Genomic DNA, 27,096 nt, shown 5'->3' with positions numbered 1-27,096 from the left:
AAAAAAAAAAAAGACAATCAAAGAAGTTCATCGAACAAGCTTAAAGTCAAGTCCTGTATTAAACGAGTCAGGTCCGTTAGAAAAAAAGTAGAACCCAGCTAAAAGCAGAGTGTGCGAGGAGGAAGTTCTGGAAGAAGTCAGAATCCGCTGCTTAGCATACTCAGTCAATACATCTTTCAGAAGATAATGGTTCTAACCAGAACTTGTGGTTGAATCAGTGCATATCTCAGCACCAGCAATGGATCACATCCAATGTTTTGGATGATAAAAACTTGAGCCAGCGCAAGATGAGGAGGTAAGTTCTTTTCTCAACAACTTAAACATCCCTATTTCTTTTATCTTGGTGTTGCATCTTGATGAGAAAAACTAGACGCTCACCCGGAGCGCAGTTCGCCCGCGGAGTTGTCCTGACCCCAGGTCTCAATCAGAGCCCATAAACGTAATTCCCTGGTCGGAGCCGGACTCCCCATCCAGCGGACAGCCCCAGCCGGTGAATCAAACACTCCTCCTCACCCCCAACCCTCCTATCTCCCGGGTCCAGTTCCGTGACCGACATCCCTATAACTCTGCACCGAGCCCCACACTCGGCACCCCCCATTATACTTCCGCCCCGGTGGCTTCCCAGTTAACCTTCACCCCAGCCCCCACCTCATCTTTGTCTCGCTACCCCAAACACGCCACCTCAGGTCCCCCCATTCCCAACTGCAGCCCTTCCCCGACCGCCGACCCCCACCTTCCCAGCCTCTTCCCCAGCCCCAAGGCCCCCACCCTTCGGCCCCGTCACCCCAGCTCCTCGCCTCCCCAGCCTCGCATGACCCGTCCCCTCCCCCAGCTTCCTCTGTCCCTTCCTTCCCCTCCCTCAGCCCCTCCGCCCACGCCCACCCCTGCAGCAGCGGGTTCTCGGCAGGCCTTTCACCTTGTCCATGAGCTTCCAGCACTTCTCCACCATCTTCTTGTCCACGGTCCCCGGCGGGTGGGGGCTGAGGTGGTGGTGGTGGTGGTGCGGCTGGAAGGCGTCCTTCATGAGCCCGATCAGGCCACCCGAGCCCGAGCCCCCGGCGCCGCCGCCGCCCCCGGCCCCAGAGCCCTTTTTCACGTTGCCGGCCATAGCCCGGGGAGGGTTGGGGGCCCAGCCGCGTCCGCCGGCTCTGAGCGAGGGGAAGGAGGGCGTGAAGGAGGGGCCTCTCCCGGCCGCTGCCGCCGGCTCTCCGGGCGGAGGGAGGGGCGGCCGCAGGGAGGGAAGTGGGCGGCGCCGGGAGCGCGGGTCCGCGCGGGCGCACCCCTTCAGAGAGCGCGAGCCCGCGGGCGGGAGGAGCGCGCGGAGCTCGGGGAAGCGGGCGGCCTCGTCTGGCCTAGGTAGCGACCCCTCCTGCGCCACCCACGCCCGAGCCAAGAGCTGCGGGAATGCGGGTGCCAAGTTTCCGCGCCGCCTCCCCCGCCCCTACTCCTGGGGCGGGGCCAGGCGGAACCTTCGCGCCTGCGCCCTCTGCTGGAGAAGCGGGGAACGGGGGGGGGGGGGGGGTCTAACGTGGAGTCTGCGCACTAGGCAGACAGAAGCTGAGCCCGCCTTGTTTTTTGTGGGCGAAAGTTGGTGCTTCTTGAGTGGGTTGTTGGAATATTTAAATTTAGGAAGGTAGCCATAGAAAGAATCTTAACGTCTGTTCTTTCCCCCACGCCTGACAAATGAGAAATTGAGCTTAAAGTTATTTGCTTCTTCACACTGTGGGAGAAAAAGAGAAGTTATTTCCCTACCTCCTGGTGTTTTCAACTCCTCCTCAAGTCGGGACCAAGGACAGGAGTGTGGATGCTGCAGATTGTTCGGAGCCTGATTAGAGTCCCGACAGGCTTGAGACACTCAGGCCTCGAGCTCTTCTTCCAGGCCCTTTGACCTTCTGAAAACAAAACATTCCCCCCTTTTTTGGCTTCTGAACGCTAGTTCCTTTTCTGGGAATTGAGTATGTACTTAAGATTCCCGTGCTCAGCGCATTGCACTGCAGGTCGGCACCGCTAGCATCAGGCCCCGACCGCAGAAACTGTAAGACAGCTGCGAGCCCTGGCCAGAAGAGTTCTCGCTCCTCTCATGGAACAGAAATGCAGTTCCCAGTCACTTCCACTTCTCTAATCTAAAAATTCCGTTGGAAGAACTTTGAAAAAAGGGACTTCCCTCCCAAAGAAGGAAGTGCCCTGCCCTAATTTGCTAATTCTGAGCCTCAGCTTTGGGAGCTTGCAGGCCTTGGCGTGTCAATAAGTACTCAGTTCCGCCTTAGATCCCCTGCCTGGCTCTTCCACCAAGCCTTTGACTGATTAGGGAATTAAGGTTATCAAGCACCGCTGTAAGAGGGGAAAAAATATCTCTGAACTCAAGGACCCTTCAGCCAGACATTCTTGTTTTGCAATTCAGTGGCCTTTATCTGAGATTGATTATGGAGTCAACATTATCGTTTCCTATCAGTAGAATATCCTTTAATCAGTTTCTATCTAGAAAGAGTTAGAAGAATCTCCCAAGGAAAAGTCTAGGGAAAGCTCTTGATCCCTAACCTCTTGATCTCAAATTTCTGTGCCTGATGCACAGCAAGCTGAACACGAGACATGGGTGCTTGGAGATGGAGAAAGGCCCCATTCGAGTTGGCCAAGACGAGAAGGCCGGAGCATGGGTTCATTCAAGTCCTCCTTAACAAGAGCAAAAAGCAGAGCGGTTTTATAGAGCTAAGGGGCTTGGCAGGAGAAACAAAGGGGTCACTCCTGATAAGCCCCTGGGCAATCTGCTGCTGGGGGCTGGCCATCTGGTGATCGCAACCTCCCCTTAAGCATTCTCTTTCTTCTGCAAAACATACCCACAAATCCTCAAGACCCAAGTTACCCCTCAAGTTAAACAAGAAAACAGCAAATTGACAAGATTCATAACAAGGTCAAAAGGCAATCATGTTGTTATTGAATGTCTACAGTAACCCTCAGGTATCTGGCTTCACTCTTAGATGACTGTCAAAACTTGACATCCCTACTGCCAGCACTCTTCCCTGGTCTGTTGAAACCTTTTCCTCACTGGTTTTCCTGCTGCCTCCAATATATCCTGCCACCAGACTAGTCTTCCTAAAGTATAGTTCTGACAGCGTCGCAAAAAAAACTTTAAACACTCCCTATTGCCTCCTGAATGAAGTTAACGGTCGTGATCTAACTCCAAACTACTTTGCAATTTTATACTATATATATATCCTATGCTGGGTAACTCACCAAGTCACAAAATACCACAATTCTTTCTTTTTTCATCACCATTACTCAGAGCATTCCCTCTGCCTAAAGTGTGCACTAAAGTCCAATCCATTCTTCAAAACTCAACTCAAATATTATCCTCCTTACCAGACACTCCAGCTAGAAATAATCCTTCCTTCCTCTAAATTTCCATAACCATTTATTTCTCACACCTACCACACATGAATGTATGCTATACTGTCCAATCGACTTTGGTCTTTTACAGTGCTTAGCATGGTATATGTACACAAGGTTAGTATTTTTTTCCCCTCACAGTCATATTCTAGATTTAATGGAGTACAAGTGAGAAATTAACCCTTGGAGCTGTGTATGAGCTTGTCTAGATCACCTACACTTCTCTGGCTTGGTTTAAGGCTTCCAATTTGTATTATCTTCAGTGGGGTCTGTATAGAACGGAACTGTATAATTTGTACTGTGTTTCTGCTGCTGTAAGCCATATTTCTTTTAATACACAATGACCTATCTGTCACATTTGAATGAAGCAGGGAGAGTGATTCTTCTCTGTAACTCTTCACAACTCCCAGATGGGATCCTATTCAAAGAAGACAGAGTTCTGCTGAAATGATCTTTCCTATTTTCACTTCTAAACTGAGGTTAATGGAAAAAGAAGGAAAGATTGACCTTTTTTTCATGATTTTTACTTGGCTTATTTTCAAAATGTGCTAGAGGTGGGGTTGGATTGTTGATCACAACATCATTCTTGGGTTATTCTCAAGCTGGCTCAGTTTATATCACATCATGTGACATGTGGCACTTTTCTTATTCCATTTCACCTTCACCCCAAACCACATCCTCATTCTGCACCTGAAAGTCGGTTGACTGAACGTATTTGAAAAGTAAATGCCCTCCTGAGGCATGAAGTGTTGTGTGTATTCTGTACTCTCTGTCCTCAATGTGTCATTCCATGCATCAGCATAACAGAAACACAAACCATTCCATGGAAAACATCCCCAGACAGGCTTCCAGAGGAGGAGAAGGACCAGGTGGGCAGGAACCTCTACTGCATTCCTAGGCAGGGAGAGAGGGTTCTGGGGGAAGGATAAATGAAAAACACGCTTCAAGATTAGGAGAAAAGTATTCTCCTAATTCTCCTAGTTCTCCAGAATTGGGAGATGTGCACAAGGTTATCTGACCCTAAGATACAGGAACTGTAAACATCTGGAAGGACAAGCCTGGTTCTTCTCTTTAATCTGTAAAATGTCCAGAGGGTCACAGAAGTACCCTGCAGGTGACACCCTGAAAGTGACAAATAAACATGAATCAGCCTCTGCCTGAATCTGCCTGCTCCCCAGTGGAAGGAGTTTTTATTCCCAGATCTCATGGCTATTTCTTCAGACCTGCTTCTGCCAACAGGCAATTGACCAAAAATGTTGAGGGGGACAGAGATAGCAAGAAATAGCTAAAGAAAGAGTCTGCAGTTCCCTTAATCCACAAAGGGAAAAGCCCTGACTTTTTTGCTGTTTTCATTCTAGCTGGTAGTGTACCCAGAGATCCAGGTGAGGGACAGATGACAAGGCTCCCCATACCACAGGGCTGGCTGGAGGGTGGGGGCTGCCTGACAAGGGCAAGCCACTCGGCATGCTCCCTTCCCGAAATTTATTTTTCCATCCACTCATGACTCCAGCAAGATGCTAGGAAGTATCCCCAAGAGGGAGGCCCCCTCAACATTGCCCAATACATAATTTAAATAGAAAAATTTAGGAGATTCTGGAGGTCAAGCAAGGCCACTAGAGGGAGCCCCAATCAACTCAATACTGTAGGGAGGTGAGGAAAGTAGTTTCTCAGCGCTGGTCTGAAAATCAACCACATAAGGGAATAGGGGAAGAGAGGCAATAAATTCAGTTACCATGAGAGAAAATAGCCATGTAAATACCAGGTTAAAACCCAGGCACTTCAGGGTTTACAAAGTTAAAGATCTGAAGACCAGGAAACTGAGGCTGGGCAAAGTTAAACGGCTTGCCCAAATTTACATAGCCGCAGGGGGCACTAGAACTCACAGCTCTTGTCTCTAACCAGTGGTGCCCTTTCTTCTCCATTTGCATCGCTCTGTGTCAGCATCCTGGAGTCCATGAGTCTGCCTCTTCTGTGTGTCTCATTTCTCTGAAGTGGGAAACTCTCTCAACTACCTTCTCCTGCATTTCTTTCCCTCATACACCATAGAATGCCTTCCTGAGGGGGATCTTCAGTTTTAAGCCTAATAATGTCATTTTGCTGATGAGACCTAGGAATGTAAATGGCCCAAAATGGCTACCGTCAGTCCTTTTCCTCTGCATCAGCACAACAGCATCATTTCAGATGTGTAAATCTGTAATTGGTAAGTCTCCAAATTGGAGGCAGTGCTACGTGGAAGTGAATCATAGCTAATTGGCTCCAAAGCCCTTTCTCCTCAAACTACACTTAGGATTTTGGGATAAGGAGAGAATTGACCCTCTGAGACCTTGGTATTTGAAGCTTTGTATTTACCCCATTGTACCGTCCTGTGAACTCCATGTTTCCCAGTTGCCTGGACAACATGCTGTCTCTGGAAACCCAGGCTTCCAGTTCTCAGTCCTGCCCCTGACGGAAATTTGCCACCCTGGATTGGCTCCCAGAACTCAGTCTCTGCCTCAGGCTCCTAGCTGGTTGGGTCTTTTCTCTGCCCTTCCCCGTGAGTGGGTCACTCTCCAGGGAGGCACAACAGAGGCAAGACAGGGTCCTACAGGTGGGAAGAGGCAGGGTAAGGATAATGGGAGGAGGGAAGGAACCAGGTACTGAGATTTATTTTCTCCAAAAGAGGATGGAGAGGAATTGTTTCTGTACCTAAAGCCTGACTGGTAGAGAGAGACAGCTCCATCCTCCCCGCTGACCCCAGCCTTGCCTAAATTTCCAAGGAGACCAAGAACGGAAGCTTCTGGAAACTATGAGAGACAGACTTGGAGACTAGAACTCTAACTCTCCTGGGACTTCTGGTTCAGTCTAGGGGTCAGGAAAGCATCCGCATGTACAGATCTAAATACAAAAGTCCCCTCCCTCCCCCAGGACAGCAAGGAGATGCCACCTAAGACCAAAGAAAAACGGATGAAAGCTGGGGCACAGAAGAAGAAAAAGAATTCAGGTGCTGGTGAGTCAGGGTGGGTGGAGGTGGGTGCCCCCTGCTTCTCCATGCTCTGGCGCAGAGACCAAGCAGAGGTTCTCCAGAGAGAATTCAGCACTCTGCATGTCAAGATGAAGCTTTCTTGACCTTCCCCCTTCATAGCCTCACATCCAGGTTCCGTGGAGCTGGAACAGTGGGGAAATCAGTACCCACTCCCTCCCTTGAGTCCCTGCTGGCTTTGCGCCTTCCTTATATATTCATTACACATATTTTGAGTACCTACTATGTGCTGAGCAGTGAGGACACAGTGGTGAACTCAGTAGACTCTGCCATCAGAGATACTTCGTTTAGTGGTCCTCAGAACTCCTGCGGGAAGAAAGTCCGGGGTGTGGGATGAGGATGGGAGGGGAGTAAGGAAAGCTGAAATCATGATAAGCTGAGTCTCTGCCAACTTGCCAGGGCAGATGTGGAGGCCGAATCCATGCACAGGCTGGCAGTGCTAGAAAAGGAGTTGCTCCGAGACCAGTTGGGTAAGAAGGGTGGAAGTTCTGGGGGCAATAGAGGTGGGGCCCTGGGCATTTCTGTATCCTTGGGGGCTTGGAGGGTTGGAGCTATGGTGGGGGGCTGAGCTGACCTCTAACCATCCCCTAGTAGAAAAAGATTGTCATGAGTTGGGATTATGAGCAGTGAGGGTTGATGGCTATTTTTTTACAGCCAGAACACAGAGGGAGTTTTTGCTTCTTAGTATTGAAGAGCCTATGGGATTCTAGGGGGAAAAAAAAAAACAGAATGAGAATGAGTGGCTGGAAGCCTGCCACCAGGTTTCCAGAGGTGGGCAGAGTCCATTAAGCCCACAGGGGCTGATTCAATGGGGTCCTCAGCCAGTCCTGAGAGTTGCTCTGGGACTCTTCACAGCTCTGCGGAGGGATGAGGCCCGCCGAGCCAAGGCTTCTGAAGACCAGCTGAAGCAGAGGTTGCAAGGGCTGAAGGCTGAACTGGAGGAGGCCCGAAGTGAAGGGAAGGCCCTATATGCAGGTGCGTGGTTGGTCAAGCAGGTGGGCAAGACACAGAGGCCTGGAAGAGGACAACCAAGGGGACCAGAAGATGCAAGGAAGGGAGACAAGGAGGACTTCCATCTGCCATGTCTTGTCTCAGCCTTCCCAGCACAGCACAAATCAGGCAGGATCTGGAAGGAACACAAGGGAGGCCGATGCCGTGTGCTTGATGCTTTGTGGGTTACAAAATGCGGTCATAGCCTTTATCTCCTTCATCCTGTGGGAGTGAATGTGGAGAAGGGCTAGAAACCCCATCATGAGCTGGCATCAGGGAAAGGGGTCTGGTTTCCTAGCTCTTCCCCAGGTTTTCAGGGTCTCCCAGCTTCTCTAAATCACCATAAGGAGAACCAAGAAGGCCTTTCTGCTCCTGTCCCACTGGACCAAGCAGAGCCCTCCCCACTCACAACGTCCCTTTCTTTCTCCACCACTCTATCCCCATCCAGGCCCCTGGCCGCCCACTGCCCCCACCACAGAGATGAGCCGTCAGTGCCGGGCCCTGCAGGAGGAGATGGAGACCTGCAGCAGGCAGCTGGAGGAGGAAGTGAGGGGCCTTCGGGAGCAGCTAGGTAGGCTTCCCTGCCACCTCCTAAGCCTTTCTCCTGGAGTATCACTGATGAGGTCCAGCCTGAAGGGGTGGACTTAAGATGGTCCTTCTCTAGAAGACTACAACCTAGGCTATCGTAACACTTTCCCACTGACTCTCCCACCACTGAGGATTGGAGCAGAGAGTTCAGGATGGCAAAAATCTTAAGTTATAAGTAAAGAAGGTATAAGTCTCACACCCCATTTCCCCCTCTCAATGGTCTCTCCAAATCCAGTTCTTGCTCCCACCACTGTCATGTGTCTCATGAGCAAAACATACTCCCTCTTAGTACAGCTGATGTTTACATGAAACTAAGGGAAAATGTTTGACTTATTTACTTCTGGATCTTTAAGGCCTAGCACGTGGTAGGTCCTAAATAACTATTTGCTAAATAAATGAATAAACCTTTGAAATAAGCAAAAATATAAAAACCAGGAAGTTTTTGCTCTCTGCCCTCTTGATTGCAGGATAGAGTTGAAATATTTTAGCATGGCACACAAGACTTTTCACAATTTTGGCCTCAAAGTATTCTTGTCCTGAAATAGCTTTAGTCTAGCTATATACATCCAAGAGTTGCTTATCTGCCATGCAGACCCTGAGTTCCTTTCCTAATTTTGCCTTATCTCAAATTTAAATGCAATCAACATTTATTGAGCACCTCCTATATACTAGGTGCTTTCCCATAATCACACTTAACTCTCACAGCAAGCCTGTGAGGTATTTGTCACTCTCTCTTTAAAGATGAAGAAACTGAGGCTCAGAGAGAGACATGCCCGATGTTACACAGGTAGTAAGTGACAACCAGATTTGGGACCTAGATCTCTTGTCCCTAAACCCACTACTCTCTCTCTCTTAATGGTATACTTCAGCTCTTTATAGGGACTATGGGAAAGTTGATGACCCTGGGGGAGTCTGGAATGAATGATCCTATTCAAGTTCCACTTTTGGGGTACTTTGGGAGATAGTTCAAGGGTAGAGTGTCACCATCCTGTCCTCTTTCATCCTTCTGCCTCACCCCCTAGAGATGTGCCAGAAGGAGGCTGAGGCTGCACGGGGAGAGGCTGAGCAGGCCCTCGGAGAGCGGGACCAGAGTCTGGCTCAGCTGCGGGCCCACGAGGCAGACATGGAGGCCAAATATGAGGAAATCTTACATGTAAGCACCATCCTCTGAAGCCCAGCCACCCCAGTAGCCAGTACTCCCCCACCCCCACAAACCCTTGCTAGTGTAACAATGACAGACCAGGGGGAAGGAGAAGAAGCATCTCCACAGGGAACTCTGCTCTGTCTTGAGGGCAGACAGCAAGGGGATACAACCATGCCTACCTACTAAGAATAAGAACTTTAAAAAAACACTGGCAAGGAAGCTTACAGACCAACCTGGGACCCCTCCCCCCCACCCTGTGATCTCCCTTCCTGAGGCCCGAAGCTTGGTGTCCTCAGGGCAGTCTGGACCAGCTCTTGGCCAAGCTGAGAGCCGTCAAGCCTCAGTGGGACAGGGATGTGCTGAGACTCCACGCCAGGCACAAGGAGCAGCTCTGCCAGTTTGGACTCAACCCCCTGGATCTTTGAGGCTGCAAGCCTCTACCTCTGGGGCTCTCTGAGGCCAGCAATAAAGCTGTCTTGATGTAGAACTCAACAGAACTGTGGGCTGTGGCTTTTTGGCAGAGAAGATTGCCTGTCATGGGGACATCTCAGTTCTGGGCTGACACCTTACCCCAAAGACTGAATGATAGGAGAGAAATCTGACAAGGTCTCAACCTTTCTCCCAGAGAAACTGGATCCCACCCCTTGAGCTTGGAGCCCTTTTGGTCACTTCAAACCATCGCCCCCTACCCCCACCCACACAAACACAGGCAGCCAGATTTGTGGGGAAAGGCCATTTCTATACTAGACCAACAATGACCAGGCACCAGCCCCCACAATCCTAAGGTGCCCACAGAGGGAAGGTGTAACTGGTCTCCAAATTCTTGACATACATCCAAGAGTCCTGGAGTCATGCCTAGGGCAAGTTCCAGATGGCTTCAATCCTAGCCCAGCCCACCTGAAAAGAGAGACTCTGTGTTTCTCCTCTCTGTATTCTACTACAATACTCACAGTACTACTTTACTTCTGGTCACCAAATGTGTGGGGATTTTTCCCACACCAAGCAATTCTCCAACTCGTCTATGGACACCAGCTCAGTGTCCTAAAATTTAACTCAATTCTGACACTATCTACCTAGAGATCCCACAGGTTAAGGGCTCAGTCCCACAAGACAGCCCCCTACTTCAGATGCCAATCTCAAGTCCAGGTTGTCACCTGTGCTTCCGACCAACCAGCTATATGCCAGAGGTTCCCACAGCCCCCTCCTCTGATTTAATCATTTGCTAGAGGGGTTCACAGAACTCAGAGAAACAGTCTACTTAGTGGATTACCAATTTATTAGAAAGGATACAAATCAGGAACAGCCAGATGTAAGAGATGCCTAGGTAAGGTATGGGCATGGCAGCTCCATGCCCTCTCCAGGCACACCACCCTCCCAGCACCTCCACATGTTCAGCAACCTGGAAGCTCTCCAAACCTCGTCTTTTTGGTTTTTTGTGGAGACTTCATTACATAGGCGTGACTGATTAAACCATTGGTCATTGGTAATTGATTCAACCTCCAGCCCCTCTCCCCTCCCAGGAGGTCAAGGGTGGCATAGGGGTGGAGGTAAGGCTGAAAGTTACAACCTTCTAATCACATGGTTCATTCCCCTGACAACCAGTTCCCCATCCTTAGGTGCTTTCCAAAAGTCACCTCATTAACAAAATCAGGTGTGGTTGAATGGGGCTTATTATGAATAACAGAAGACACCTTTATCGCTCTTATCGCTTAGGGAATTCCAAGGGGTTTGGGAGCTCTGTGCCAGGAAAGGGGATGAAGACCAAATACATACTTCTTATTATAAATCACAAAATCACACCACTAGTCTCAAGCAGAACTTCGTCTTTGGATCACAGCTCCCAAAACTCCCACATGACTTCCTCTGGAGTCGGAGCGGAGGCTCACTAGTGGGCCTGCCTGAGGCCTCTGACCACACCCTCTTCTGGGTGGTGGGCCCATGGGAAGGGAGGGAGACCCTGGGCAATCCTGTGATTCGAGGTGTCCAGAGTCCTGGAGCTCCAGTTTCTGGCTTAAAAAGAGCGGCTCTGCTCCTTCTACCTCAGGCTGGAGAGTGAAGACAGGAAAGCCACTGGGTAGGTCTGTGCCAAGCAGGGGAGTGCTACAGCAGATCTGAGGCTAGAGCCCAGTCCTAAGTAGAGCAGGAAGGGAGAAGGTCATTCAGAGACGGGAAAAGTCCCCTTTCCCTGCCCTCACCTGAACCGGAATGCCCAGGAATGGGGCTTGTTCCCTGGGTGCTTCTGCATCCCGCCCCCCACCATGGCCTAAAGTCCCAACCTGCATGCCCCACACTGCTTCACCTGCAGCCCTCCTGCTCTGCCCTCCTTTCTGGCTCCCCTGTGTCCTTCTCTGGCTGTTCACAGTCCATCTGTCTCTTCTTCCTCACCTCTCCAGACCCTGGGGAATCCAGGCTTCCAAGCCCTGCTGAGATCTGGCCGCCAGCTTCAGGCACAGGGGTGGCTCAGCCTCAGCCAGCTGCTGAAGCCTTTCCAAGTCATTCTTTCCACCCACAGGAAACCCGTTGACTTCTAGAATCACATCTCCCATTTGCAGCCCCGCCAGGGCAGCTGAGCCTCCCAGGGTCACCTGGTGGTGTAGGAGGGATACAGAACATGGAACATGATGGAAAAGTTTGCTGGGTGCTCTAAGGCTCTGGGAGGGAAGCAGAGGAAGGCTCATCAGGAAGCAAATGATCGAAAGGATCCAAGGTCCATGGGGCATCAGTCACCTGGGAGATGAAGAGACAAGGCCCATTGGCTACACAGCTGAGTCGGAAGCCATAGCCACCACCAGGCCCAGGGTACAGAAAGCACTGGCGGGAGCCACACGTGTCAGGAGGCATGGCTGTGTCTTCAACTGGTGGGTCCTTGGTCTCAACCAGAGAGGCTGAGCTGGTGTCCTGGGGAGAGGCAGGAGCCTCTGTGCTCTCCAAGAAGAGGAGCGGGGACAAGCGAACCTGGAAGGAGGCAGATGGTACAAACCTGTTGCTTCTCCCTCCACCTGAGCCCTGCTCCATTCCTGCCCCCACCCTAGCCCCTGCCCCTCAGCTCGCACCATGCTGAAGAAGCGGTCAGCCTCAGGGTCGACGACAGTGAGGGAGACACAGGAGCCCTGCGCCCGGATCCTGGACACTGTCTCCTCATGGCCCAGCCCCTCCACGCTCTCCCCAGCCACAGCCACCAGCCGGTCCCCAGCCTGCATCCCGGCCTTCTCGGCTGGCAGTCCTGGGTCCACCTCCCGCAGGAACTGCCCTGGGACATAGACATCCTCACTGCTCCTCCCCTGCTTACCCCCAGTGCCAGGCCAAGCCACCGTGTGCACACCTGGGAACTGACCAGGGAGTACACAGAGGAGGAGGCCCAGGGCTGTGGCTCAGACAGGGACACCACTCATGTGCACTGAGAGGTGTATATCTACACTTGTGTGCCCACCCCAAGGCCAACCTTCCCCACCCACCCCCAGAGCACCGCTCACCGAGGTGACCGTCAAGGCCCTTCTCCTCCCGGAGCAGGAACCCGAAGCCCTGGGGCCCTTTCTCTAGGTGCAGACAGCGGGGCTTGCTGGGCAGTGCCCAGCCCTCTGCCAGGGGTGCAGCCAGAGGCATTCCCAGCTGGCGACACTGTTCCTCCACCTCTGGCCCTGCCACCAGCAGGGTCACCTGCTCTCCACTCTGCCGAAGCTGTGGGGAACAGTATGGCATCAGCATCAACCACCTGGGTAGGGAGGGCAGAGGCAGGCACCTTCCCACAGCCCCTCCTCCCAGGCCCAGGAATGAGGCACTAAGGGGAGGGGAGAGAAGGGCCTAGCACAAGCTGTAAAGGGAAGGCTGGTGGTGAGGGAGGTACAAGATCAGATCAGGGGGTGAGGTGCGTGGGGGAGGAGTCTGCTTCCAGAGGCAGAGGCCCCAGGGGGGGCGGAGGATGAATAGGGAAGCAGGCAGCCATACCTTCCTGCTGAGCTGGTTATGACTGAACTTCTCCACACTGACCCCGTTCACTTCCAGCAGTCGGGCCCCAGGGGGCACCCCTGCCCGCTCAGCGGCTCCTCCAGTAGTCAGCACCAACCAGAAAGGACCCCAATGTCCTGGAAGCCAAAAAAAAGGCAAGTTTCAGTTTGCTGCCTGCCTGGAACATGGCTGAGATCCCCCTCCTGACCTCCCTCCCGAGGCTGTAAGCTCACCCTGGGTGATACTGAAGCCAAAGCCACCCTCATCTTTCACTATGTGGCACAGCCGGGGCCGGACCCCTGGGCCAAGAGTAGGACAGAGGTGGGCATCATTCCCCTGCTGAGCTCGGACCACATCATGCACATGCTGTGCCAAAACCGTCAGCAACACCCGAGGACCGCTGGCCCGGATGCGGCGTACCACCTAAGCAGAAGACACGCAGGGTGAGGTTGGGGCCGGCCACTTTTGCCAACTCCCCCTCCCTGGAACCTACATTTTTCACCATGGCAACCAGCTCTCTGGATCCCTTCACCCAACTGTTCTGGCCTGGGCACCCCTAAATTCTGGGAGGTGGGGGAGGTTGAGGCTTGGGTCCCGCCCCCATATACCCAGGGAGTTGACCAACTGGCTTCTCTCTCCTTGAGGTGCAGTGGAACGTTCTCCTGCACCACAGGGAGTCCCAGCCCAACCTCACCACCACATGGTCTTCATGTTCCACAATATGGTTGTTCACCCCCAGGATCTGGTCTCCTTCCCGAAGACCCTGGCGCTGGGCAGAGGTGCCTGGCTCCACCCTGCACACCACATGCCCGGCCCTTCCCAGCTCCTGCTGCAGGTGGAAGCCAAAACTTCTGCCCTCCTCTTTGCTCAGCAGACAGAAGCGAGGCCGCTCCAAACTCCAGAGATCTGGAGGGGAATATGGGCAGCAGAAAAGGGAGAGGAGAAGGGATGTGACCCAGGTACCAGTCACCTTGTGCCTGGCAGACCCTGCCCCCGTGATAGGGCACCAAGCAGGTTTTCTACCCAGTTAGCTGTTGGGCAGTATAGCTGAACATCGCGTAAACAGAGTGGCTGGGACAGAAGGAAACGCCCTGCCGCCTCCTCTGCCCACGTAGTTACTCCCCACCAGGGCTGTTATCAGAGGGAGACAGAGTGAGTGGTTACCAAGGAGATGGGAGGCTGTGTGGAGCTGCAGTGTCTCTGGGGAAAGAGAATGGTTGCCTGGGGGGCAAGGGGATTACCAGAGGGGTCACGGTCTTCAGCCAGGGAGAGGACAGGATTATCAATGCCCAGCTTTGGGTTAAACTCAAACTTCCTGCAAGGAGGCAAGGGATGCAGGTAGGAGAAAGCTGACATCTGGACTTGGGTCCCATACTCTACTTGAGGTGCTAATGGCAGCTGAAGAGCTTCCCCACCTTCGATTCCCTCCTCCCCCTGCCCCAGCCCTTCACAGCATGGCACTTACAGAGTTAATGAGGCTGTGTCCTGATGATCTGCTGGGCAAAGAAAGGGTGAGGGGAGGAGAGGCACATTCTTCCCCCCCCCAGGGGGGAAGAATCTTCTGTGGTTATTAAATGAAAGGACTTAGGGGAACCCCCAAACTCAGGACTTGACCCCTCTGTTCTGCTCCAAAAGGGTCTTCCCTTCCCCTTCCTTCCCCTTACCTCCAGTCCTTGACACAGAAATCTGAGCATATCAGTACAGGGCGTGGACCAGGAAGACAGACATATCCACTCACCTCTTCCCCCTAACTGCCAGTCTATATGCCAGGGGCTCCAAACCCCAACATCAAGTGTGCCCTGGGCCCACAGCTTCAGCCTCCCAATCTGCCCCCTGACTGCCCTGAAGTCCCCTCCAGAGGATTTCTCCCAGCCTCCTACCTGCAGCTGCCTCCATAGTTGAATCAGCGACCTAGTGCTCAGGGTAGGGACAAGGTCCATTGAAACCAGCTGACCCTCCCGCCTACCTCCCCACGTCCCGCCTCCTTGAAGACACTGCCTTGGAAGCAGTGGGGTAATGGTTAACGGGGGAGAGTCTTATCCTCTAGGGAAGAGTGTGTGTTCCTCCTGCCCCCATTCCTGGGCCCCAACTTTCTCCAGAGTCTCTGCTGCTGTCCCAGCTCCCTTTCTGCACAGAGAAAGGTAGATTGCTGGTCATTGTAATTCCAAACCTGGGATAAGTATGTATGAAAAGGGTGATAGGAGTCCCATGGCCCAGCATGGCCTCCCCCCGACCTCAATATCTTGTTCATGCCCCCGCCCTGCAGCCCTCACTGCCTCTGAACCTAGTGTCCAAGAACCACTTGCAACAGACAGTGGTCAGTAGTTTAACCAGAATGACCAAGAACAGTGCCCTTTCTTGAAAGCACCAAGCAAGGAAGAGGCCACAGTAGGTGGAAGACACATAGCTTTTTAATAGCAGCAAGTCAGTGCACGTGCCCCCAGGGGCCACCGAGCATAGGTACCATTGTGGTCAAGGGGGCGTGAGGGGGAAGAGAAAGCACCAATGAGGAAAGTGGCTGTGGACATTCTCGGTGTCCACAGAAAGCGTAATGGCAGGAGGTGAAGGCCCTCCAGCACATCTGGCAGCACTTCTGTCAAGGCAGACACAAGAAGTGCGCCTCCTGGTGGCACAATCAGAGGTTCCTTGAGAGACAGAGGCAAGCTTGGTGGTGGTGCTACAGGGCAATTTGGCCACCAAAATGCCACATCATTTGGTCCTCTCAGCTGAAAGGAGAGGAGGCATGTTCCATGACCTTGGAAATTCCAGACTTAGGAGCACTGGTTGGACATGCCCCAGGAGGGCAACTGGCATAGTGGTATAGTTGTGCCCATTCCTTTGCCTCCACCCGTGTAGGGATCTTTCTAGAAGTAGTAGTGCAAGCCAGGAGGCGACAGAGGGAAGGGGCTTAGGGCTAGGGGTCACACAGCTAGGTGCCTGCTGCCACTGTCTCAGCTTCCAGAGCCTCCCAGCTGCTCCAGGAGGGCCCTGACTTCGCCTTCCACTCGAAGCAGCTGGGCCTTGCGCCAAGGATTAAGGGTGGCTCCTCGGTTATCGTCCAGATCTCGCAGCAGTAGCTCAAGGTGGCGCCGGACCCGGCTCCGATCCCAGCTGTTGAGGTTCCGCTGGACTTCACCAAGGATCACTGACCAGTACTCAGACACTGCTGTCCCCTCTGTCAGTGACACCACGACCCGGGCACCACCTTCACTGTTGCCTCCCAAGTCCCGCAGGACCTGGCGGCCCTCTGAGCTCAGCTCATTGAAGTAGAGGCTAGCAAGAGAGAGAAGAGTAGATGTCTTTCAGCAGGGCTCTGAAGAGGAGGGACAGAGGATGGGTGGACAGAGTGAGGGGGGTCTCACAACTCATTCCCTGGCTGCAGAATGCAATGGGGTCAGTGTCCGCAATAAGCCAGAGATGAAGGGTGGTGGCCAGTGGGAGACAGGGATGACGCTAGAATTCAGTGGGGCCAGGGACATTAGGAATAGGGCCACCAGGACCCTAGGAGGGGTGGTAGGATATCAGTACAGGGTAAGTGTCAATCCCAGAGGGGTGGGCTGACTCAGAAGCAGGTTGACAAGGATCAATCAAAAGCCAGGAAGAGAGGACAGACCCAGGCCCAAGCCCGCCCCCTGTGGCAGGAAAAGCACAGTGGAAAGAGGAAAGGAGGACTGAAGGGCTGGGAACAGAGTCTCAGGCTGGGGTGGGGCGATGGGACCAGCGACAAGACTCACTGCAGCAGCTCCAGGGAAGGGTGCTCCCGGGCAGCCTTGGCCAGGGCCAGGGCCGCGGTGTCACCAGCGCCATTGTAGGCCACATTCAGCTCCTTTAGCTGTTGGTTACGGTCCAGCTGGGCAGCCAGCAGCTCCAGGCCCTTGTCCCCAAGGCCAGTGTGCAGCAGGGACAGGTGTGTCAGTGAGGTGTTTCCTGCCAGCCCCTCTACCAGAAAGGCGACACCCGCTGCCGTCAGTGGGTTGTTGGACAGCCTGAAGCCACAAGCACCCCAAGGTTATGAGGGCCCATGGTAGATGCCCTGTGCTGGGCATCCAGACTTGGGCCAAAACGGTGCCCAGCCTGGGTGGAGACGAGCCTGGACACAGAGAAATGCAGGCCCAGGAGAAGAGGACAGAGAAACAGGGGGTATGGTATACTGCAGAGGAGGGAGAGCGGGGTGGAAGCCGGCTTCTCCCCCTCCTTCCATTCTCTCTGCTGACTGTCTTCTCCCCTCTCCCCTTCTTCTTCATCTTTACCACTTCCCCTCCTCCTCTTCTCATCCCCTCCCCAGACCCCACTTCCCCATCCTTCTCCCTTCCCTCCTTTCTCCCTCTTCATTCATCTCCCCTTACTCCAACCAGAAATCGGGAAGCCAGGCACCTGGGTTCCTAGTAAATCAGTCAACACTTCGGGAGCATCTACTGAGTGCCTGGCATTAGAGTCAAACTTGTGAGGCAACAGGGAAATCCAGGGAGGGGAATCAGTGTCACTGTTGCCAGGCAACCAGCCTAGGTATTATTCCACCCTCTCCCCTCCCCTCCCCTCCCCCAGGCTGATTTTAGCCACCTGAGAGGCTTTGTTAGCCCCTATTCCTGGTGGCGTCTCCCCCTCCCTCCGCCTGCTGCTTGTCCCAGACCTGGGCGGGCAGGACAAGGTCTAGACTCCACACCACACCCTGGGTGGGCCTGTGCCAGGCATGTTGTGAGGCAGGGAGCACCCTTGACCTTAGCTGGCCACCAGGATGGCCAGAGCCTCCCTCCAGCCCCCTTCCCAGGGCACTCACCGCAAGGTGGTAATTTGGCATTTGTCATGCAGCAGCAGGTCTCGGAGGTCCCTGCAGGCCTCGGGGCCCAGGCTGTTGAGCTGCAAGCTGGAGCAGAAGGTGGCCAGAGGGGAGGTGAGAAACCAAGGAAGGAATTCAGCATGGAGCCTGTCCATCCACCGTGCCCCTCCTCACCATCCTGCCTCTTGCAGTTCACACCTGCCCACACTTCTATAGACTTAGTCATCGCACCCCCGGGTCCTTCCTCAGTACCTTTGGTTTCCCTAGCACCTTCTCTTTCCACCTTTTCACTTCCAACCCTCTCCTCCTTTCGTGCCTGTGCAGGAGGACAGGTCCTCACCCTAGCTTCCGGGCGCGCAGGAGGACAGGCATGAGTGTGCGCAGCCCAGCAGGGTCCAGCTGGCAGGAGGCCAAGTTCACCTCATCCAGGGCATGCCTTCCACTGCCCAGTACAGCTGCCACCACTGTGCACTTGACGGGTGTCATGCGCACACCCGCCAGGTTGAGCTGGCGCAGAGAGCTGAGCACCTCAGCGGAGAAGCGCTGATTCTGGAACTCATAGTGGAAGAAGAGGTGGTCAAGGAGCTCCGAGGGGGGCAGCACCTGCCGGCCCAGCTTGCCCAGCTTCTTCTTGATGGCCTGGGCATTCTCCATGGCATCCAGGTTCTTGATGGGGCAGCCGAGCTGAGCCAGCACAGCCCTGTTGTGGGCCGAGAGAAGCCCTCCCATGAACATGGGGAAAAGCTCAAAGACCTCATCCTCGGGAGGCTCGTCTGGGTGGCGCCGGGGACCCTCCACGCCCAGGATACTGGCTCCCATCTGGTCTAGAACGTCGTCATTGTAGTAGTCTTCCTCTCGGAACATCTCCAGCACCATGGCCTGGGCCACCGCCTCTCGGCTCTTACCCACCACTCTCCCAAACACTCGAGGAACCACCTGGGAAAGGAAGCAGGGGGAGGGCACTACAGCCTTCAAAGCTCAGCTTAAGGTACACTCTCCCTGACTGCTCCAGCCTCGTGATCTCCCTTGAACTAGCAACATGATTTGTCTGATCATACTACTCCCCTGCTGCAACATCTTCTGTGGCTCCCTACTGCCACGGTGGACTATAAAACTTTTCCTAATTTGGCCCCAATTTGGCCTTTCTCTCAACACTTGTCTCATGCACTCTCAAGACATTAGGAAATTCTTTCTTTTTCCCAAACACCCCATACATTTTCAAGCCCAGGGAGCGGTGGAAAGAATTAGCATATATTATGCATTCAGTTTGGTACCAAGCTAGGTGTTATAAATACATCACCATCCTCGACATCCTCATCCTCATCACAGCAGCAATGACTGATGTCACTCCTGCTTCCAGGTCCTGCATGACTTGGCCCCTGCCAACCATGGTGCCTTCATCACAGGCCTCCCATCCTCACTCATTCTGCTCCTATCCTTTTGGCTTTTCTCTTTTTTTATTTTTTATTTTTTTGACAGTGCCAAGTTTCTCTTCCTTCAAAGTTGTACCCTCTTCCTGGGGTGTTTTTCCCCAGTTCTTCTCCTGGCTAATCCTCCAGGGATTAATGTCCTTCCTGTAGAGAGGTTTGCCTTATTCCCCCAAACTGGGGCCCCCCCTGCCCCTTACACACTGTCATAGCACCTGGAACTTTGCTTTCCAGGCACTTACCATGGTTGTTAATTATATGGTTGCATTGACATGCTTGTGTTCAGACTGTATGATGAGAAAGGGCAGAAACCTGGGGTTTCATTAATTGTTTTTTCCTCAGAATCTAACACATTGCCTAGCACACAGTAAGCACTCAAATATTTGTTGGAGACATGAATGTTTGGGAGGTTTGCGACATCACCTCCCGTCCCTCAATGGTTCTGAAAAGACAGGAGGGTCCATTTCTCTGGCAAGGAGCCACGAGGCTGTTTCGTGGCACCTCCTCTAATGTCTGGTTTTTCACTTTTTATAGGTAAGGTTCCTGCCATGGAGGTTACAGTGCCCCTCCCCCAACATTCGTCTGGTGAGGAGATGAGAAAATGTCACCCTGTGAAGCTGAATCAATAGGATCATGAAGAAACAGATGGGACCAGCCATCTACTAGGCAACCCAACCTCCAAGAGGGCTTGGGGATGTGGTGTTAATTCTGGCTCACTCTCAAATAACTGAGGGGCTTTCTGAATCCCATCAGGAGACCACAGCCTCTCACTGCAATCCAGGTAAGGCAAGCACATCCTCCAAGGGCTGGGGTCCTCAGCATCCTCAGCAATGGCCACTGCCTCCCTGGCTGAGGCAATGGTGTGAGGAGGGGTGGGCTGTCTGAGCCTGTTTTCATGTTTAACAAACAATTAAATAGCACTTACTATGTGCCAGGTCCTGAGGATGAATACATTAATCCTCATATTAGGCCAATGATATAGATTGTATTATTATCCTCATTTACCAGATAAGGTCTTTGAGGCACAGAGAGGTTAAGTAACTTGTCCAAGATCACACAGCTAGTAAGTGGCAGAACCTGGATTTGAACCCAGGTAGCTGCATTACTGAATCCCTGCTCTTAACTCTTATGCTTTGCTGCCTATAAAAAGAAAAACTTGTTAAAATTTTGCCAGCACTGACCAGGGCTCTGCCTCATCAAGACCAATTACTGAAACATTCCCTGAGAGGACCAGGATTACCTAGCTAGAAACCATAGCTTAACAGAAATATTCAGAATACCTCAGTAAAGTTTGGCAGAAAGAGCATAGGATTCAGAATCACACAGCTGGACTCAGACTCCTATTATTCTACTCACTATCTGAGCGACCTTGGACAAGTTACTTAGCCCCTGTGAACCTCAATTTCCTCATCTATAAAAGGGAGCATAATAGTATTTCATTTACAAGGCAGCTGGCAGAGAGTGGGTACTACTTCCCCTCAAAAACTTAGCACATCTGCCCTGCTCACAGCACAGTTCTCAGGCCTGTAATTTGGTTTCTGAAGTGGTCCTGCACCATGGACGGACTGTCCTAAACCAATTACTAAAGCCATTTATCCTCCTGGTATAAATGAATAAAATGGCATCTGCTTTATAAACCTGTCTCTGGTGCTTTAGCTAGGATGAGTCATCACTCCTGGAGTCTAAATCACCTCTGGGGGAGCAGACAATCAAGTTTCTGAGCCTGCAGAGCAGAGGACAGACCCTGGACTATAGTGACTCCTGCCTCCCATCAACGAAGACTAGGAGGAGGGATGCAAAAAGAAAACTGTCGTCAGGGCTGTAGGACTGTTATTAAAGTCCCCTCCCAGCCTCCAAACCTTCCACAGCCTGCAGGTTCTCTCTCCCGCTTCCTTATGCCCCAATCCCACTAAAAGCCAGATGGCCCAAATCTGAGCCAAGCAGAGGATTCATGGCTATGCACGAAGTAGCAGTTTCCTTCTAGGAGAGGAGCAAGGGGTGAACAGGGAATATGGGGGCTGTTACCTTGAGCAGGTTGAAAAGCAGAGGCAGGGCCCGCAGGGGCAGCAGCTTGGCCATGATGCCCAGCACCAAGCTGACGTCCTCCCCCACACGGCCCACGAGCTCGGTCACTTCCTTGCCCACCCGCTGCAGAGCCGTCTTACGCAAACCCAGCACAATGTAGAGGGCAGCCAGGTATTCCTGCATGGCGGGCACAGTGAACACGAAGGTGCCCAGGTGCCCTGGCTCAATACACGGGGCCAGAAAAAACCTCAGGGCATCCCGGCGGAAGACATGCAGCAGCTGAAACTCCTCTTCTGTCTTGATGCCAGCTTCCAGGCAGCCACAGACGTCCTCCTCAGAAAAGTAAGTCTTGCGGGAGGACACGCCCTCATAGGCCAACTTGCCCATGGTTCGGGCTGCATAGGCCATCAGAGACAACTTGGAGGAGTTAGTGCTGTCCAGCATCTCCCCACTGAAGTTCAGACGCAGGAAGCTGGTGTAGATGCTCGTGAGGGTCTGTCCAGCAGGCGTGGGGGCGTGCAGGAAGTGCAAGGTGGCACAGACAAGCCAGCAATAGGAGGGCAGGAAGCAAGCAGCGGCAATCTGGTGGTGCCCCTCCAGGTTCCGGGAGAGCATCTGCACCAGGTTGTCACGCTGAGCCGGCGTGGTGGAGACACCCACATCCCCAGCACCGTGCCCACAGTCTGGCTGGTTGAGGCGGAGCTGGAAGTAGAGCTTCTGCAGGTTGGTATCAGAGAAGCCACAGATCTCGCCATAGCGGCCCACATACTTGCTGGGGATGCGGCCAATAGCAGAGGGCCGGGTGGTGACCAGAATGCTGGCCTGGGAAGAGCACAGCTAAGGGTTAAGAGAGACCTTGGTGTCCTGATTGCCTTACTCCCCAGGGAGCCCCTGAAGATGGAGTGTCCAAGGATGAAGATGATAATGACCATAATCATTAAATTCACAATTACTGAGCACAAGCACCTACTATGATCCAGGGCACTCTGCTAAGCGCTTTATATGCAGTATCTCATTTCATCAGTACAACTCAAGGAGGGAAGGACACAGAAGCTTGGGGAAGTTAGTGACTTCCTCAAAGACACACAGCTGGGAAGTGGAGGAGCAGGGTTTGAAGTAACCCAGAGCCTATGCGCCTACTCAATTAACACGCATGCCCAGGACACAAAAATCCTTAGGAGGCAAGTGAGGGGCAGCGGTGGCAGGGCAGGGGGCCACTTACCTCGGGCAGCATGTATTTGCGCAGTAGGTTGACGATGATGGCAGCTGGCGCCTTTGGCTCCTCAGGATCACTGCAAAGCCCTGTGCCCGCCAACTGGAAGTCGAGGTTGAGATGCTCCAAGCCATGGAGCACAAAGAGCAGGCGGGACCCGGCGGTGGCCATGAGAGGCAGAATCTCCTTCAGGGGCGTGTAGCGCTGGGCCACAAGATGGCACAAGGAGGCCGGGGCGGGGCCCAGGGATGACAGGTCCTCACAGGAGAAGGGGATGAGCAGCTCGAAGGCTGGCAGCCGCCTGTAACACCAGTCCAGGACCATCTTGCGCACCAGTGTGCTCTTGCCTGTGCCCACTGTCCCATACAGCACCACTGTCTGCACGCGGTGCCCACAGGCGTCTGGGTCAAAGAGCTGAGACAGGGCCAGTGGGGGTAGCCTGGCTGGAGGCGGCTGATGCTCCAGGGCCAGCTCCGCTGGTGGGCGAAGCAGCTCATCAGGGGTGCTCTCACGGATCACAGGGTCTACATGGACTGTGTCTAGTGCGAAGGTCGGGCCGAACTGGCGCTCTTCCCTGGGCAGCCGGCTGAACCACTCAGCCAGGTTCTGGCGGTGCTGCTGGATAGCTTCTAGATGGGAAGGCAAGGAGAATGGGTCAGGGAAGGGGCAGGGAGATGCAGAAGCTTAGAACTGGGCAGGGTGGTGGTACGGTCAGACTGCAGAGTCAAGACACAGCACCAGGAGATGCAGGGACCTAGAATGGTGCTGGGCACACAGGACTCCTTCAGAAAATACAGACTGTCCAGAAAGTTTGGAGCCCCTGTGGCAGAAAGTGGGGAGCCACAGGACGAGTGATGCTGAGCCTGGGCTGACTGGCTGCACGGTTATCTGTATGTAATCTTCACCTGACTGCTGGACCCAGTTTGTGGCGAGTTAGGGATGATATATCCTTCCAAGTGCTTTGTACACAGTAAGTGTGCTTTGCACGAATATTGCAGGAAGGGATACATGGACAGATGGATGATGGGGTGAGGGAGGATGGTCCCACTGATGGATGATGGCAGTGGGTCCTCTATACCTCCTTCTTCCTGCCTGCTTCTCCCTCCAGGCCCCTCTCCCCCACCCTCCACTGGGATCCCAGCCAGCCCCTCTCCTCAGGCTCACTGAGGAGCCAGTCCTTTTACCAGCTGCAGAGGCACCCCGGAACAACTGTCCATGCCTCCCTGATGGGGGACCACTGTCCGCTGAGCTTCCGTGATGGCGTATAAAGACCCTAAGAGCAAGGAGAAGGGATGAGCTGGGACTTGGCTACTGGGCTCAGCCTCTGCACAGGCTCAGAGTCCAGGCCTGTCTGGACTGATGGACTTCTAGCTTTCTGAGAGCCAGGCCTGACCCTGGATACTCACGTCGAGAGCCTTGTCTAACTCTCAGACCCTTCCCTGAGACTGAGGTCTCACCCCTAGCCCTCCAGCTCCCCAATGCTGACTGCCTGCCTGGAGTTCAGGGTGGCCACTGCCAGACCCCACCCACTTCCCACAGGTCCTCCCTCTGGCTGACCACTGTGACTTGTGCTGTAGATGATGTAAGTCAACTGCCTCTTAGGCCTGGTAGCTGGCTCTATACTCTCCCCACCCCCAGAAGACCAACCTCCCCCGCAGGGATCAAGCTCTCTCAAGGTCTGACCCTTCCCAAGCTACTCTGCCGTGCCCAGATGTGTTCTAAGGTATGACACTGAGGCCTCACCTAGGGGGCTCAAGGGGACGCTCCCTTTTAAGGGGCCAACTCCAGTGGATCAGGAAGGAGAAACGTTCATCTACAGAGAGAAAGAAGAAATAGCATCCAGATCCCAACCACATTTCCCCACCAATACACAGACCTCACATCTACATTAAATCCCCCAACATTTACTCATAGCATCACGTACCGCCTCTCTGTAGCAATTATGCAAATTTATACTTCATTGTGTAATTATTTGATTAACATTCATTTCCGTACACCACCCCTCTTCATGAGAGCAGGGATCACATCTGTTTTGGTTCATAATTATATACTCAGAACTTATCACAGGGTCTAGCACATAGCAGGCACTCAGTAAATATTTGTTGCATGCAAAATAAAATCAGACAAGTGTTCCTGGACTTATGTAGCTACAGGGACCCTCAAAGATCATCCAGTCTGACTCCCTTATCCTAGGATGGGAAAAAGGAAGCTCAGGGAGGTGAGGTGACTCGCCCAAGGCCAACAGCTAGTGAATCACAGAGCTGGGACTAGCACACCTGGTCTCTGGATCCCTCCTCTCTTGGAGGCACCATCTGGACTCTGAAGAGGAAAGGGAAGTAGAAACAGAAACACCTGCTTCCTGCTCACCTGCTGCCTGGAATGCTCTACCCAGACCAGGGCCCCAAGAGGCCCTGGGCAAATGGCGGCCCCACCTCATGGTAGGAGAGAAGGTCAGAGCCCAGGGGATTTAGCACACCATCTTCTATCCTGTTCCCCTGCAAGAAGAATGGTATGAACGGACCACACACACCCCGACTTTCCCACCCCCACCTCCCCGTGCAGGCCTTCCTCCTCAGGAGAGCGTCAGCCTTTCCTTAAATGCCAGCATTGCCAAAGCCCTGGCCTGGCCTCCAGATCTCCTCCCTCTCCCACATCCCCCACCTGAATAATCCCATTTTATCTCCTACCACCTATTGCCTCTCCCCTGAGTTCCAGCCTAGTGAACTGCTTTATTTAGATGTCCTTTTTTTGCTTGGCTGCCAGCAAGCTCAGGTGAGTCCTGTGTTCATTTTCAGTGGCTTTTCTGAGCCAACATTTTCCAGTAACAATTATTCACTTCCCTCTGCATTTTTTTCCCTAGCTATCAGGTCCTTTTAGCTGAGTTTCAGTGTTTTTATCATTTTATCTTCTCCGTGACTTTTATATAAGCTGCCTTTGAGGCTGGCATAAACAATAAATAAATGAATGAATGAACTTCCTACTTGACATCTCCATATGGATATCCTGCCCCTGTGCTTCAAGCTTCACGCATGCAGGACTGAACTCATCATTCCCCTCCCCTTTTATTTACTTTACTGCAGATCTTTCCAATCACACAATTAATACTAGAACTTTGACCTCTTAGTCTTTAAATCCTCCCGCCTTCAGACAGTGGAACCAGTCCTACTGCTTCCTCCTCCCAGTGCTTTGCCAGCCTGTTCCTATTGCATCAGACCCTCTGGGACTTCCGGGACCCCCTTCTCCTTACTGGCCTCTGCCTTCAGTCTCATCCCATTCCAATCCCTTATCCCAGCCACCAGTGGCCTCCCTAAAATCTTGGGTTACTATAGAGTTCAAATACCTGGCCCTCACAAGCTATTTTTCGAGTTTGCCCACGACCGGCACCTCATTCGCCAGGCTCACTGAATTCTTGCTTGCACTTTCCTAACTTTGTTCATGCACGTTCTTCAGTTTGGAATGACTTTTCTCTCCTGTCAGAATCCTACCCAATCTTTTAAGACCCTGCTCAAAGGTTCTCTCTCCTGGGAAGTCTTTCCTGATCTCTCTGAGCTCCCTTAAATGGAGTGTGCTACTGTTTGGCACCTGGTCTCCACTGAGATGTGGCTCCTTAAGGGGAGGGCACACTTAAGGAGAACCAGCTGCATTGGGCCCACCTGCCAGCAGTGGAGGGGCAGTCTGGGGCTGAGAGCAGGAGACCCAGGGGCTGGAGAAGGATTAAGAGAGGGCCCTGGAAAGCTAAGAAAGCTTGAGGAAACTAGCTCCGCGGGATAACATCAGATTCAGGGCTACCAGGGCTACCGACTCAAGATGGGACTTGCGAGGGGGTGGGGGGTCGGGGGTGGTGAGGGCCATTCTCGGAAAATCACCCCAGGTATCCAGGGCAGTGAGAAAGGGAGGGGCAAAGCAGGAAAGGTACGGGGGCTGTGGTCCCGCGGGTCCAGAGCTCCATCCCCCAAACTGGGTCCCAAACAGCTCTCCTAGTTCCGCTTGGCTTCAAAGCCCAAGGGGAGAGCCGGCCAGAATGCCCACCACGCAGCGCACGGCTCCGTCCTACCCGTCCCGCCGCGAACCCCCAGGGGCGCTTGCCCAGCACCCCCCGGCCCGCCCCCGCCCCCACCAAGCGCAGCGGCCCAGCCTGGAGCGAGGGGCGACAGAGCCAGCTAGGCCTTTACCCGCGGCTGCCGGGGCCCGGGAGCCCGTCGCCCGCCGGCGTCTCTCGCTTGCTCCCAGAGGCCCCGGCGCGGCGCGGCGCTTCCTGCGCGTCTCTGTCCGCCTGGCATCCAGCCCCGGCAGCGGGCACCGAGAGGAGGAGCCCAGGCGCGCGCGGCCTGCGGGGTCCTGGGAGGAACGGACAGCGAGAGGGGCCGGGTGCCCCGGGAAGTAGGCCCGGGGCGGGGACTTCCCCACCCGCCCCTCCAGCGCCCCTGCCCTCCGCGGGTACAGCCCTCCATCCGGGCGGGCCCTGCCGCTAGGACTGCCCTCTGCAGGCTGCCAAGCGCCAGGCCCATCCGATTACCTCACTACCACCTCCTAGGCAGGGCTCGCTGTTGTGTCCGTGTTACACATGATGGGACTGCAGCTCAG

At 53.5% G+C, this 27,096-nt stretch overlaps 4 protein-coding genes across 9 annotated transcripts in view; 1 reads left to right on the top strand and 3 right to left on the bottom strand.

Moving 5' to 3' along the window:
• Window positions 1–2,053, bottom strand: part of CBL (Cbl proto-oncogene) — a 91,991-nt gene extending 89,938 nt beyond the window's left edge. Inside the window, exon 1 of one of the 3 annotated variants that reach the window (XM_087433813.1) lies at window positions 1,753–2,053. Coding sequence is in view for 1 of the 3 variants with exons in the window: in XM_087433812.1 (XP_087289938.1) it covers window positions 917–1,108 (192 nt within the window). In the remaining 2 variants the exon portion in view is untranslated. Of the gene's footprint in view, window positions 1–916; window positions 1,363–1,752 lie in introns of those variants that run through there. The other 2 variants (XM_087433812.1, XM_014785052.2) reach the window with 2 other exon arrangements.
• Window positions 164–9,609, top strand: DRC12 (dynein regulatory complex subunit 12 homolog). Of its 3 annotated transcripts, XM_087433815.1 has the most exons (7): window positions 165–295; window positions 6,289–6,370; window positions 6,808–6,873; window positions 7,259–7,378; window positions 7,842–7,964; window positions 9,004–9,134; window positions 9,422–9,609. In XM_087433815.1, the coding sequence occupies exons 2-7, from the start codon at window positions 6,301–6,303 to the stop codon at window positions 9,548–9,550; spliced, it is 639 nt and encodes a 212-aa protein (XP_087289941.1). In that variant the 5' UTR covers window positions 165–295; window positions 6,289–6,300; the 3' UTR covers window positions 9,551–9,609. The 3 variants fall into 3 exon arrangements, with proteins under 3 accessions (XP_087289942.1, XP_087289941.1, XP_004427530.2); XM_087433816.1 differs by lacking the exon at window positions 6,808–6,873 and having other exon boundaries at window positions 164–295; XM_004427473.3 differs by lacking the exon at window positions 165–295 and having other exon boundaries at window positions 7,872–7,964.
• A 783-nt stretch (window positions 9,610–10,392) lies between these two features.
• Window positions 10,393–15,273, bottom strand: NHERF4 (NHERF family PDZ scaffold protein 4). The gene is given in 10 exon segments (XM_087433811.1): window positions 10,393–11,255; window positions 11,511–11,530; window positions 11,533–11,710; window positions 11,853–12,080; window positions 12,179–12,375; window positions 12,599–12,803; window positions 13,071–13,207; window positions 13,304–13,493; window positions 13,765–13,976; window positions 14,312–15,273. Coding segments are annotated over 10 exon segments (1,512 nt in total). The 5' UTR covers window positions 14,427–15,273; the 3' UTR covers window positions 10,393–11,225.
• Window positions 15,274–15,452: 179 nt separating this feature from the next.
• Window positions 15,453–26,774, bottom strand: NLRX1 (NLR family member X1). Of its 2 annotated transcripts, none has more exons than XM_004427219.3 (10): window positions 26,685–26,774; window positions 24,880–25,007; window positions 24,256–24,325; window positions 23,697–23,785; window positions 22,522–23,141; window positions 21,300–22,121; window positions 18,188–18,783; window positions 17,848–17,934; window positions 16,805–17,056; window positions 15,453–16,343 (listed from the first exon to the last, which is right to left on the bottom strand). In XM_004427219.3, the coding sequence occupies exons 2-10, from the start codon at window positions 24,947–24,949 to the stop codon at window positions 16,022–16,024; spliced, it is 2,928 nt and encodes a 975-aa protein (XP_004427276.2). In that variant the 5' UTR covers window positions 24,950–25,007; window positions 26,685–26,774; the 3' UTR covers window positions 15,453–16,021. The 2 variants fall into 2 exon arrangements, 1 of the variants encoding a protein (XP_004427276.2); XR_015552731.1 differs by having other exon boundaries at window positions 16,206–16,343; window positions 16,805–17,009.
• Window positions 26,775–27,096: the final 322 nt, after the last annotated feature.

The sequence above is a fragment of the Ceratotherium simum genome, chromosome 7, assembly GCF_057802395.1.
Source record: "Ceratotherium simum simum isolate JZ-2026a chromosome 7, ASM5780239v1, whole genome shotgun sequence".
Classification (NCBI taxonomy): Eukaryota; Metazoa; Chordata; class Mammalia; order Perissodactyla; family Rhinocerotidae; genus Ceratotherium; species Ceratotherium simum.
This window is presented reverse-complemented; position numbering and strand designations above follow the sequence as displayed.

Coding starts and splice junctions, on each gene's coding strand:
- DRC12 (XM_087433815.1), top strand. CDS start 6,301: ATGCCACCTAAGACCAAAGAAAAACGGATGAAAGCTGGGGCACAGAAG. Junction 7,379..7,841: donor AGGGAAGGCCCTATATGCAG/GTGCGTGGTTGG, acceptor ATCCCCATCCAG/GCCCCTGGCCGCCCACTGCC. Junction 7,965..9,003: donor GGGCCTTCGGGAGCAGCTAG/GTAGGCTTCCCT, acceptor CTCACCCCCTAG/AGATGTGCCAGAAGGAGGCT.
- NLRX1 (XM_004427219.3), bottom strand. CDS start 24,949: ATGAGGTGGGGCCGCCATTTGCCCAGGGCCTCTTGGGGCCCTGGTCTG. Junction 17,057..17,847: donor TGCCAAATTACCACCTTGCG/GTGAGTGCCCTG, acceptor TTGTGGCTTCAG/GCTGTCCAACAACCCACTGA. Junction 16,344..16,804: donor CCTTCCCTGGAGCTGCTGCA/GTGAGTCTTGTC, acceptor CTCTCTTGCTAG/CCTCTACTTCAATGAGCTGA.